At 36.5% G+C, this 13,872-nt stretch overlaps 1 protein-coding gene across 5 annotated transcripts in view; it reads right to left on the bottom strand.

The window, feature by feature from the left end:
- The window catches only part of LOC106871259 (eukaryotic translation initiation factor 4 gamma 1), a 91,040-nt gene that overhangs the window by 31,213 nt on the left and 45,955 nt on the right, over positions 1-13,872 (bottom strand). For all 5 annotated transcript variants that reach the window (XM_014917619.2, XM_014917620.2, XM_052976720.1 and 2 more), the window contains 3 exons: positions 7,586-7,719; positions 3,776-3,916; positions 2,340-2,639 (listed from right to left, as the gene is read on the bottom strand). In XM_014917619.2, the coding sequence (XP_014773105.1) occupies positions 2,340-2,639; positions 3,776-3,916; positions 7,586-7,719 (575 nt within the window). The remainder of the gene's footprint in view (positions 1-2,339; positions 2,640-3,775; positions 3,917-7,585; positions 7,720-13,872) is intronic.

Raw genomic sequence — 13,872 nt, 5'->3', positions numbered from 1 at the left:
CATGGTCAATCTCTAAAGGTGGTGGGACTTAACCTCCTTCAACCTTGCTTCTCACATGGTCAGCTGTATGTTGGATGTTCTAGAGTTGGAGATGAAAAGAACCTCTACATTCTCAGTGATAAACATGGCAAGACAGAAAACATAGTATATGAAGAAGCACGTACATGTCATATACAAAAGTGTAAAACCATTGAGTGTTAAAGTAAGTATTACTATTACACTTTCACTTTTCAACTGACATGCGTCAAAGTATAACTGTGTATATAACAGTGAAACAATAACGTGGTATATTCGCTGTGTGAATTTTTTTCATTTAATCCCCATTTTAATTATCGTAAAAGTTTCCAAGTACCAATAAGCAACAATTTCATTAGGCAACGCCGGGTGGCTCTGCTAGTATAATATATACATGTATATATAATATATATACATATATATATGTATATGCCCACACACATGCGCACAAACAAACAGGTATGTAGATATCCTAAACAGCATAATCTTTCATAGGTATGCTTTTGAATATATTATTTCTTTCTGTTTCCTCACCTACTGTTATTTCTGTTATCTTGGTGCTTTAATGTAAGACTTTAGCTCTTATTTCTAGCAGGTTGATGCTTCTCTGCATCCTTATGCTTTGTGCTGATTTGTATATGTCTGTCTGTGTCTATATATATATATATATGAAGGACATCCAGAAACTGGAGGAGCATGGAACTGACATTATTTCTGAGAGCCAGGCATTGTGTTGAAGGAGATAACCCAAATAATATCATTACATCTGCACTGAAGACCTATGGCTACTCAAGAACTTTAGCACAGAAAGAGCGAAAGAAGCAGGAGTTTATACGCTCCTACGCTCTCATAAGATCCCACATCAGGACTCTTGATGGCATCTTTGCTAATGAACAGAGCAAAGATGACAAGGATGGAGGCACGTATGTAGATGAAAGATGATCCCCCACTCGGTAGACACTCAAGGAAACAAAGAAGAAGGTATAAGTGAGAAACCCGCCAGGAAAAAAAACCCCAAGTAAGTGAAAGAGTCAAGAAAGGACAACCAAAAGAAGCAAAAATGAAAACAAAAGATGAAACAACCGAAGAAAGAAGCAAGTCTGACTACCCATACAACAAAAAGGGTAAAAAGAGACGGCATACACAAATATGTGAATTCTACATGAAAGGTGTCTGCCGTTTTGCCCACTAACATGAAACAGGGTGGAAACTACCTGCCAAAAGGAAAGGATCACGTACCACCTGCCCCAAAATAGAAATATGCAGATGTAATGCATGTTACAAACCAGTCCTATCAACATGTTGAAAGGGCAGCTGCTGAACAGTCTTTTTTGTGCTTGGCACAAAAGATTGTACAGCAAATGTCCTGGCTACATCAATCTCACAGATGGGACGATCCCCAATAGACAAATGTACCCAAGGTGGACACCACTGAACAACAACATTGATATCACATGGGTGCTCTTACTGAACATCAGAAGACTTAACACTTAGTAACAGGACTAAAATTCCTTTCCTGAGAGACAAAGCAACACAAAGAATATGGTCTCTATGCCATAATATACATCTGGAAGATCCTAGAGGAACTTGTCCCAAACTTTAGCATTGAGAGTTACACTAATGCTAGAACAGGGCACCACTGCATAGTGCCAAAGACTCCAACTTTGCCATCAAGATATAAGACAAGATATTGCAACAGCCTGGGTTTTAAAGGCTCACAGCTCTTCAATATCCTCCTGAAGGAGCCAAGAAACCTACATGGGGTGGATGTGTCTCGAAAACAAAACTAGACCTCAATCTGTCAAGTGTCCCAGATGAACCAACTTCGCAGCAAGAAGTGCAGATGAGGGCAGCGGCATGAAACTCCCTCATGCATCAAATGTCAATTTCTAAAAAGAATTAGTGAAGTAAAATTATGTAGCCACACCTCATGAGCTGAAACTAGATCAAATCATATATATAAACAATTGCAGCGTGGAAGATGCTTATAAGGCATTAGATTCACCATTAGATTCACTTCAACATTTAAATTTAATTTGTGTCAAAATATTTTCGTTTTGAAACTGTGACCTGTTCACTGACAAAACTTCATGCAGTAAGAAGTGTGTGTGCGGGCGTGTGCACACGAATAGCTTCTTTTAGTTTCCATATCCACACACAAGGCTATGGTCACCTTGAGGCCACAGTAAGAGACACCCAAAGTGCTGTGCTGTTGGACTGAAGAAAACTCAACCACACCCACGGCTGCACATATATATATAAACATCTAAAGACAATATCATTTGTGGTAAGTTATTACCATCAAGACAATAATAGTACCATACCTTTTCAAAGACAAGGTCTGTTACAGCACCAAGTTTGTCTTCAGTATCAATAAGAATTAATTCCATCTGATCTACTAAGGTTTCAAAGTTCTGTGGAGTGAGTTTATTAAGTATACTTCGCACTCGCTTCACAACAGCATCAACACCACTATCATCGACTACAATTTGCGGTTTCTTTGACGATGGTAACCAAGCATTCTCACAGGTCTTTAACTTCACTTCTTTTGGAATTTGAATGATAATGTTTTTCACTTCTTTCTTCCCTTGTTGACTACCTCTTTTTGTAACACCACCAACAGACTGAAATTTGTATAATAAAAAAAAAAAAAAAAAAAAAAAAAAAAACAAAAAAAACGAGTTAAATACAAACAACAATGAAGTAAGGAATATACGGCTAAAAATAGTTAGCTCCAGACTAAAACTCATTTATATGCTCATCTCACACCAACTGTGATACTGGACGCAACTAGTGGTGAGACCAGAGTTTCTCAACCATTTTTTTACCTCTGGACCCCTTTGATTCCTGTCTTACTTGTGGACACTCATAATCATTTGATGTTTAAAAAAAAATCATATAAAAATAATTATTAAAATGTCTTGTGTATTGAAGAAGTACAACTAACTTATTGGAGATACAAAATCTTATATGGACTCTCAAGGGCCATATTGAATCCAGTTGAGAAACAGAGCTAGAAAGAGGAAGGCTGAAATATTTGACATCAGTTGCTCCTCTTTTCCAGGTTTTGCAGCATGAAGAAATACAGTTCATTGTTGTAGACAAGTGTCATAATACAATTAATAAAGATTTTTATTGGCTTGTAGTGCTGAGAAAACCCATGCAACAGTAGGGCCAGCAACAAGATATACCAGGCCTTTGGGTAAAGCCTTTGCAACAAGCTAACAACAGTAGCATGATCAACAAGTTGAATCAGATTTCCAGCATTTTCAATAATCAGCAAATGGATTTATACTTTTATGTTCAGTTACGTAGTCACTCAGGTAGTGTTTCATTATGCCTTAGATATTACGACTGCAGCTATCAACATTGTTTGCAAAGTACTTGTAGCTGAAGACTAGTTTATGCCTAAGCATTCTGAAACCTTGCATTTCACAGGACATTCTAACACTGTCAAATCTTCAGCAGACTCAGAATTTTTACAGGTAGCCTTACAGTAATTTGACTAATACCATTTTTTAACTAATATTCTATATTTTAACAATCCTTGTTTGCAAATTTTAAACCAGAGCAATATCTTAATATTGCTAAACACCATTGCCTCGCCTATACTGAATTAATACGATTTCATGTCCCCACCCCACCAAAAAGACCTATGATTAGATTATAAGATATCATGATTAAATTATATATTTGAAATTTCCCAAAACTGATTGCAACATTTTAATATTATGCATGCAGAAAGTAAACTATTACATACCGATCGTGCAGACTTGACATAGAATGGAATAAACGGGTCATTGCCATTCCTCCAGTCTGTATTTATGCCTTTGTCTCCTCCCAAACCAATCGTCATACCACTGCTTTGTAATCCTACTCCAGAAGTAACAGTAGTTAAAGGCTATAAAAGAAAAATAAGTTCATGAAAAAAAAAGGGGGGAAATAAACAACACTTTTTGAAAGTAAATCCAAACTTCATTAAATCATCATCATTTAACGTCTGTTTTTTTTTTCATGCTAGCATGGGTTGGATAGTTTAACTGAAAACTGGTAAGCTGCACCAGGTTCCAGTTGTGGCTGATGCCAGTGTCGCCTAACTGGCACCTGCGCTAGTGGCATGTAAATAGAACCCTATGAATATTGGGCCTCACGGAGGCAATGACAAATGACCAACACCTATGGCAATATACTGTGCTTCAGAAGACCTGTTGAACCAAGTGAGATCGTAGTCATGGCTGATGCCAGAGTTACGTATCTGGCACATGAAAAGCACCCACTGCACTCTTGGAGTGGTTGGTTTTAGGAAGGGCATCCAGCCATAGAAACCATGCTAAATCAGAAACAAGAAACGAAATCATAACTCAAGCAATGAAGGTAGCTGAAACAGTAAACTTCACTGAATGGATTTCATTTTGTCCTGGAAGATTCTTGGTTACAATGCTATCACAGCAACATTACTTGAAACATCAAGCAATACTCTAAACACGAGTATATCATTAACAATCATTAAATAAAAAAAAAAAACAACAACACAGCTGTGTGATTAAGAAGCTTGCTTTGCAGCCACATGGTTTTGGTTTCAGTCTCACTGGGCAGCAGCCCTGGCCCAACCAATGCCTTACAAGTGAATTTGGTAGACAAACACTGTTTGGAGGCCTGTCATATTTGTGTGTATTTTTATCCCTCTCCGCCACCACTTGACAATTACTGTTGGTTTGTTTACATCCCCACAACTAAGACATTTAGCAAATGAGGGTGATAGACTTAATCCGTTGCAGACGGATTTAGTACTGACAGTCTGTGCTGTGTACCTGGTATTAGGCCGCTCAGTAACTACATAATTTTATAGTGTATTTACAGACTCTTCTCAGTGTGGTATATTTGAAATAATGGTGCCACACTGAGCGAGACATCACACTGCTCACACGAACACTGTTTCAGTGTGATCAGTACCGCTTCCCGTCTGCAAGGGGTTAAAAAATATGTAGTGGGGTTGGTTTATTTGACTAAACCCTTCAAAGCGATGCCCCAGCATAGCTGCAGTCCTGTGACTGAAACAAGTAAACAATGAAATATATATTTAAAAGGAAAGTATTTGATTAAGAAATAGTAAAACTCAAGTTGTGCTAATGTAGATCAACAGAGGATCAGAATTCAGTTTGAAAGCCGAAGAATTTTAGGATGGATGAGTACTCCTACTTTCCATAAAACAACACAACAAAAACAGGAAGCCAACACATATACAGCTCACCATCTAATACTAATGATAGTGTTAGATGTGTCAATTGTAGTTAATCCTGGGAAGCTAAGAACCCAATATTGAAAGTTCCCTAAATTAGTAATTACATAGAGGTGAAGGTGCATGGCTCAGTAGTTCGAGCACTGGGCTCACAATCAGGTATAATGAGTTTGATAGACCAGGCCGTGTGTTATGTTCTTGAGCAAGACACTTTATTTCATGTTTCTCCAGTTCACTAAGGTGTACAAATGAGTTGCAACATCACTTGTGCCAAGTTGTATTGGCCTTTGCCTTTCCCTTAGATAACACTGGTGGCATGGAGGGGGGAAGCTGGCATGCATGGGCGACAGCTGGTCTTCCATAAACAACCTTGCCCGGACTTGTGCCTCGGAGGGTAAGTTTCTAGGTGCAATTCCCATTGTCATCCATGACCAAAGGTGGTTTACTTCTTTTCAGATTATTAGACTGGCACTCCCAAAGTTAAGACAACAGTTCCAGTTGATCCAATCAACAGAACAGCTTGCTCGTGAAATTAATGTACAAGTGGCTGAGCACTCCACAGACAGGTATTCTTAATGTAGTTCTCAGGGAGATTCAGCAGGACACAGAATGTGACATGGCTGACCCTTTGAAATACAGGTACAACTCCAGTGGACTGGAGCTCAAGGACATTGCCGGAAATTGCACTTGACCATATGATCATGAGATGAATATCCTTAACCATCAAGCCACGGGCCTTCAGGCTGTTCTGTCTAATGCAATGCTTATTTGTTCACATTGTTTTGAATTACTCATGCGATTATCTTTCTGTGTTGAGATTTTGATGATGTGCTTGTTTATTTTTAGAATGACATGGTATGTTAAGTGTGAGAGGCTGGATATAGTCAATGTAGTCAGTCTGTACATAAAATAGCTATAATATTTAGGCTGGATGTGGCTGCTTTAAATGCTAATGGATTAAGCATTGAAGGGGGTACCCAGGAAGACTTGGCATGAAGTGGGATTCAAGAAGCAATAACAAGCGACTGAGGCCTTTGGAGATATGCTATGCTTGAGGAAACTTGGCAAGCCAAGTGAGACCTTAACTGTGGCCTATGCCAGTGTAGCATAACCAGCCCATTTAGGAGTAATCTTTAATCATTGGGTAATAAACTGCGCTTGCGAAGCCCTGTTGAGGCAAGTGAAGTCGTTGTCGTGGCCGATGATAGTACCACCTGACAGGTACCCTTGCCGGTGGCATGTAAAAAAGCACCATTCAAGCATTGTTGATGCCAGTGCTAGCTGACTAGTCCCATGCTGGTGGCACGTAAAAAGCACCATTCGAGTGTGATTGTTGTCAATGCTACCTGACTGGTTCCTGTGCTGGTGGCATGTAAAAAGCACCATTCGAGTGTGGTCGATGCCAGTACCACCTGACTGGCCCTCGTGCTGGTGGCATGTAAAAAGCACCCACTACACTCTTGGAGTGGTTGGCATAAGGAAGGGTATCCAGCTGTAGAAACTTTGCCAGATCAGATTGGAGCCTGGTGCAGCCTTCTGGCTTGCAAGTCCTCAGTCAAACCAGCCAACCCATGCCAGCATGGAAAGCAGACGTTAAACAATGACGATGATGATGAAAATTAAGTTGAGAAAAAAGCAACTTTGGCTTGAAAAGGATGTTATTTTATTAGTTTGATCTAATGCAGAAATCTGCTATCTGTTGGACTGTAGCTCTGGACAAATAACCCTTTTGATACTATATTTCTATTGAAATACAGTGCCTTAGTTTCAATCAATTTAGAAAATAATGATGAATTTAGTAAAATAAGTTATCATTGGCTGAGTGGGTAGAGAGTCAGAACAACAAGTGATGGGGGTGGGAGCTACAAATAGTTGTTGGTAAAGAGACTCAATACAAACAGCAAAAATGAATGAGATTTGGAAATAAAACAAACATTTTCAACAAATGTCTAAGAATTGTTGATGCACATGGAGAAAGATTTGGATGAAAATATGCAGTCTTTATATCCTTAAGCATATTATTTCCCATTGCTTTCAACTCCTCTAAAGTCATTGAAATCTCTAATATTTACAGCCACTATTACCTTTATTTCAAACATTCCCCTCACCCTTTTTTCATTAGTTAGTCTTAAGCATGATACTATCACGATGTATATGAAGCAAGGTTAAACACAGATGGTTTCTCCTTACCTTCAGCAACCCATAAGTGGGAATGGATGCAATTAGAAATTGAAATGAAGTTGTAGGCTCCAAACTTAAGCAACACACTGTTATCATACCAGCAACATTGGGATAAAGGTTAATGTTCGAAAGAAAAAAGTAATTACTTACTGCAGACAAAATAACATCAGGTAGATCTGGAAGATTTTCAGGCCTGCTCAAGGAGGCAGAAGCATTCTGCAAGCCCAAGAGCGTGTCTCTGTCATATTGCTTTAAGTCTGTAGGGTTTGTGTCGTTCCATTGATCTGTTGAATATACCAAACTCCATTTTAATATCTCAAAAAAGAAAGTGTATTAAACATTAGGTACAGATATATAATGGTGGTCCTATTTAAGATAAGATGTTAAAATAACTGGTTTTCTGATACAATTCAGTCTCAAAGTAGAAAAAATTTCGCTCAATTCATTAATAAACATTTAAAAAATTCAATGTAATATATAAAATATATTAACCAGGTAAAAGAATAGACATAGCTTAATTATGTATATTATGGTAAATAGATTGAGAACAAATTATTTTTTTAGTTTTCTTTACTTCCACTGCCACAATAAAAAACAAAAGCAAAACCCGAAGAGATATGCCAAAGAATATCTTTTCAGGATTTAAACCCATCAACATTCAGGTTACACTGTCAAATGTAATGCTTATTTATTCACATTGTTTTGAATTAATCCTGCATTATCTCACAGCTTTGAGTTTTCAATCAAATGATTGCTTATCTTTAGAATGACACCACAGAGTAGGTGTAAGAGGCTGGATCAGGCCAGTTAGAGCATAAAACACGTTTTGCTAGATATGGCTGATTTAAATGCTAAAGGATTAAACATTTAAGAGAAATCACTTCTGAAATGAGAGGATTTCAGGTTCAAAAAGCAAATGAAAGTGTCACTGATAACAGCTAGGTAGATTGTGTTTTGGATGTTGAACGTCTTTGCTGGGGACGTTACACAGTGCATTTGTAGAGTAAACTAACTTGCTAAATACACATTCTCAAGAACAAATTCTGCTAAATATCAATGCTTCTAATACAATTTAAGGTGTATAAATAACATGCACAACTAATGTCTAAGGAAGAAAAAATTGCAGCTGGTTTTAAATCTCTGAGCCTTTACTGAAGAAGAAATTATAAAATAGAAATAAGTGAACAAAAAACATCTACAGTAGATTAACATGTGTCAAAACAGAAAAAAAAAAAAAATCTAACATCACCACTTCCAATTTTCAAGCATGACTGACCAATGTAATTTATGAACAAAGCATTTTCATAAAACTAATATTCAAAACTGGAACAAAAGGAAGATATGTAGGCCAATCTTAAAAAAACAACAACTAGAAACAGCTAAAATGTAAGCCATTCTAACAGCACCTATAAATTGGGTTAATCTAAAAGCCAGTTTAGATTAACCTAGTTTATTAGTGCTTGTCTGCCTTCACAGGACCAATTTCTATCTCGTACATGTTAAATCAAAACAACAAAATAAGACTCAATGAACTATTCTTGATTCCAGGGGAAAATATGCTGTTTGTTCTTATTCTTAATAACTGGTTTTGATTCTCATTTGTGTTGTAGACAAGCTTGGCTTAATTAGATTAAAAAATTAAGTTCTTTGAACAAATCCTTAAAATATTTTTGCATTGAAAACCAATTTTAAAATGTACAGCTGTTCACAAATAGCAAAATGAAAGCCAATTATACAATTAAAATAACTATAAACCAGAGGTAGTTCAATGTATTAGACAGTTATTATATAGACAAACATAATTATTACATGAATAAAAAAAAAGATCCTACTCTATAACTAGCACCTCAATGTATGAAATGTTACAGCAATTAAGTTTTTCGGTTGCTGAGAAGTTGAAGAAAAAAGTAATTAGAAGCAATCAGTTTAAAATGTAGCTTCAGTCACCTTTTTGATAAATAAAGAGGATAGGAAAATTTCAAAACATTGGTGTCAGTCTTAAAAGATTTACAGTTGATAGGAGTGGTCAATAACAATATTTTGTTATTATGAGCAGGCAGAATTGTTAGCACAATGGACAAAATGTTTAGCGGCATTTTGTCTCTCTTTACAATCTGAGATCAAATTCCACCATGGTCGACTTTGCCTTTCATCATTTCCAGGTCAATAAGTACCAGTTAAGTGCTGAGGTCATTATGATCAACTTAACCCCTCCCTTGAACTTGCTAGCCTTGTGCCAAAATTTGAAACTTATTATTATTTAAGGTGAACTGGCAGAACCATTAGCATACCGGACAAAATACTTAGCAGCATTTCGCCTGTCTTCACGTTCTGAGTTCAAATTCTGCTGAGGTTGACCTTGCCTTTCATCCCTCCTTTCGGGGTCAATAAAATAAGTAGCAGTTGCACAATGGGCTTAATGTAATTGACTTACAGCCTACCACAGAATTGCTGGCCTTGTGCCAAAATTTAAAACCAATATTTAACAAGTTTAGACAGCAAGCTAGCAAAACCATTACTGCACCAGATGAAGTGCTTGGCAGCATTTCTTCCAGCTCGTTATGTTCTGAGTTCAAATGCTGCCACAGTCAACTTTGCTTCTCATCCTTTTGGGGTTGATAAAATATCAGCAGAAGATAGGAGGTGGGGGGTCTGTCAGTGTAATTGACTTCCTTATCCCTTAAAATTGCTGGCCTTGTGTCAAAATTTGAAAAGATTATTTATAAAAATAAGTTTAAGGAAGAAAAATTGTCAGAAGCATTAGAGTACCAAACAAAATGCCTGTGGTCAGAAGCATTAGAGTACCAAACAAAATGCCTGGTCAGAAGCATTAGAGTACCAAACAAAACGTCTGTGGTCAGAAGCATTAGAGTACCAAACAAAATGCCTGTGATCAGAAGCATTAGAGTACCAAACAAAATGCCTGTGATCAGAAGCATTAGAGTACCAAACAAAATGCTTGTGGTCAGAAGCATTAGAGTACCAAACAAAATGCCTGTGGTCAGAAGCATTAGAGTACCAAACAAAATGCTTGTGGTCAGAAGCATTGGAGTACCAAACAAAATGCTTGTGGTCAGAAGCATTAGAGTACCAAACAAAATGCTTGTGGTCAGAAGCATTAGAGTACCAAACAAAATGCCTGTGGTCAGAGTTCATGGTTGACTTTGATCCTTCTACAGTCAATAAACAAAGTACCAGTGAGGTACTGGAATTGATTTAGTTGACTAATCCCCACCCCTAAATTTCTGGATTTGGTTAAATTGGAAACAATTATGCAAAGACTTAATAAAGGAAGAAAAATAATGTTGAATATTAAAATAATTTTATTTAAATTCATCAAGAGTAAAACTCACTTGATTTTGAAATAAATTGTACAGTCTTATCACACACCATGTCTGTGTGGTAAGAAGCTTGCTTCCCAACCACATGGTTCCAGGTCCAGTCCCACTAGCACATGGCACCTTAGGCAAGTCACTTCTACTAGTCTCAGGCTGACCAAAGCCTTGAGAATGGATTTGGTAGACAGAAACTGAAATGAGACTGTGTGTGTGTGTGTGTGTGTGTGTGCATGTGCGCGTGTGTGTTCCCCCCCTCATCATTTGACATACTGGTGTTGGTGTGTTTACATCCCCATAGCTTAGTGGTTCGGCAAAAGAGACAGAATAAGTACTAAGCTTGAAAACACAAGTCTTGTGGTAGATTTGTTTGACTAAAACCCTTCAAGGCAATGCCCCAGCATGACCGCAGTCAAATGATTGAAACAAGGAAAAGATAAAAGATTTTTTAAAAAGTCTATCAAAACAATGATTTCTAATAAACTAATTAATGAAACCTTTCAATGAATAACACAATATTACTAACAAAAGGAACAGCAAAAGATATAAAACAACAAATTACTAAATAACATCACTAGTAAGCACAGGTAAAAATAACTGCCAAGTAAGTTTGCCTAAAACTATAGACAAGAGATATGCAGCATTCTATCCTCAAAAGAATTTGTAGAGCCACGGAGCAGACTAGTCACAAACATCTAAGCAGCCTTGACTTAGGAGAAGCTGACAAAAATTATTATTATTATTATTATTATTATTATTTGGAACACAGTTAAGCTGTTTAGCAGCAATTCTCTAACAAAGCACTGGAGTGGAAGTTTGCCAACAAGTGGTTTACAAATTGTCAGGCAGCTGTTGCGATCTAGCTAAAGAACATTAACACCATATTTCACCGCTCAGGAAATGTAAAATATTGGTATGTAAGAAGAGAAATGTATGGAGATATGCAAGCCAATGATAATGCACATAAAAAAAAAAGAAAAGAAAATTATAAAGAGTACACACTGACAATTAGATAGTTCTTTTTCAGTCCTAATTTAACAGAGCTCAGATAGAAAGTCTTCTATTGCATATTTACAAATCGTCAAGTTGAACATGAATAAAAAACCATTTTGAACTTCTATTAAATCCGAGTTAATTAAAGCTTAGCATCCAAACTGGCTATAATATGGCTGTCATACAGACAAAGCAATTGAGTTCAAAGTACTCTTACATAGCTATGTTGATATAGACATACTGGTGGAATTCTGCTTTAAGCATACCATTTAACTCCTCAAAACCATTTTGCTTTTCATAAAATTTTCATGAAGTTGTATTCTACACATAAGAATTTGTATGATTATGCAAAAACCAAAAGCAAAAAATAATTTTGTGGTTGATTTAAGGGCTATTTAGCTATTTTTAGCACATCACATGACCACCTCATACCCTACTCAATCGTTTGTCAGTCTGATGTATAGATGATTTTTCAATAATTTTCTCCCCATAAACACATTTAGTGGTCTATTGTTGGGATTTAAGCTGAAAATTCAGACTGTCCATATTTTAAACTTTGATTTAAAAAATTTTGAAAAACTTTTCATAGTTGTGTCAATTCCTGTGAGTAAAATACAAATTCATAAAAATTTTCTGAAAATTCCAAAAAGATATGAGGAGTTATATGTATTTAAATTATGTAGGAACAAATGCTTCGTTTAATATTCCATTTACAATGATTATGAATAAAATACACAAACAAGTCCAAGGAAATTATCAGTAATTGAGAGTAAAAGTACCCCACCCCAGCATCCAAATTACTCCATCAGATGTAATGCTTATTTATTATTCACATTGTTTTGAATTAATCCTGCATTATCTCATAGCTTCAGGATTTCAATATGTTTGTTTTTAGAATGATATTGTAGGGTAGATGGGCGAGGCCAGATCTGGCTGTTTTAAACACAAAAAAAGTAGAATATTTGGGCCAGATAAGGTCAGTTTAAATGCTAAAGGGTTAAAAAAAGAAGTCTTGTACTTAAAAATAAAAACTAGAGAGCAGAATTAAATTATTCATTTATTCCTATTACTACAAAGTGTATGGTCCAACCAACCTCTAAGAAAAACTATACCTATAGAAAACACAGACTGACAAAGTACTAGGATGTATGCAAAACAAACAAAATAGTCAAACAAAGAACAGGAACTATCTTATTTCAACAGTTGGCTCTTCTAAGTTCTCTGATATGAAGGCACTATGTATTTTCATTTTTATATGACAGCCTTTCATTAACTCCTTTCTGTATTATCTCAAACATACTACTCATAGAGGTGTCAGAAAATTATCCTGAATGTACTTGTCCTATGTGTTATCCAAATATCATACAACCTGAAATAACTTGTGCTGCAGTTAGGGCTGCTATTTTCTCAATTGCTCTTCTTTCGGCAGCATGTGGTTGCATTGTGCCTGACTGCTTCTTTATTATGACCAGATTGTAAAGCATGTAGCCTGCGCTGAGCACTTTCTCTTGCTTGCATTCAGCAAACAAAACAACAACTGCTACAATCTAGCTTACGATATTTTGTACATGAATATCTTTGTATATTTGTGAAGGCACGTGGTTCAGTGGTTAGAGCGTTGGGCTCACAATCATGAGGTAGAGAGTTTGATTCCCAGATTGGGTTGTGTATTGTGTTCTTGAGTAAGACACTTATTTCAAATTGCTCCAGTTTACTCAGCTGAAGAAATGAGTTGCAACTGGTGCCAAGTTGTATTGGCCTTGGTATGCATGGACAATTGCTAGACTTCCATAAACAACCTTGCTCAGACCTGTGCCTCAGAGAGTAAGTTTTTAGGTGCAATCCTATGGTCATTCATGACTGAAGGGGGTCTTTACCCATACCCTATCTTTGTATATACAAATAGAAACTTGACCAAGAAAACAGGTTTTTTTAAAATTATTTATTATTATTATTATTATTATTATTAAATCCATTCAGATATGGTTAAGAAGAGGATTAATGATTATTTAATATACAGTTCAAACTTTTGCAGGCACTTAGTCCAAGTTATTTTTAAATAAAATTTTCAAATAATCAACACCGAGATAATAGGAAGGTAACCCCCCC

This window comes from Octopus bimaculoides, chromosome 25 (assembly GCF_001194135.2).
Source record: "Octopus bimaculoides isolate UCB-OBI-ISO-001 chromosome 25, ASM119413v2, whole genome shotgun sequence".
NCBI classification, from domain to species: domain Eukaryota; kingdom Metazoa; phylum Mollusca; class Cephalopoda; order Octopoda; family Octopodidae; genus Octopus; species Octopus bimaculoides.
The sequence above is the reverse complement of the archived record's forward strand: the minus strand, read 5'-3'. Positions and strand labels throughout refer to the sequence as shown.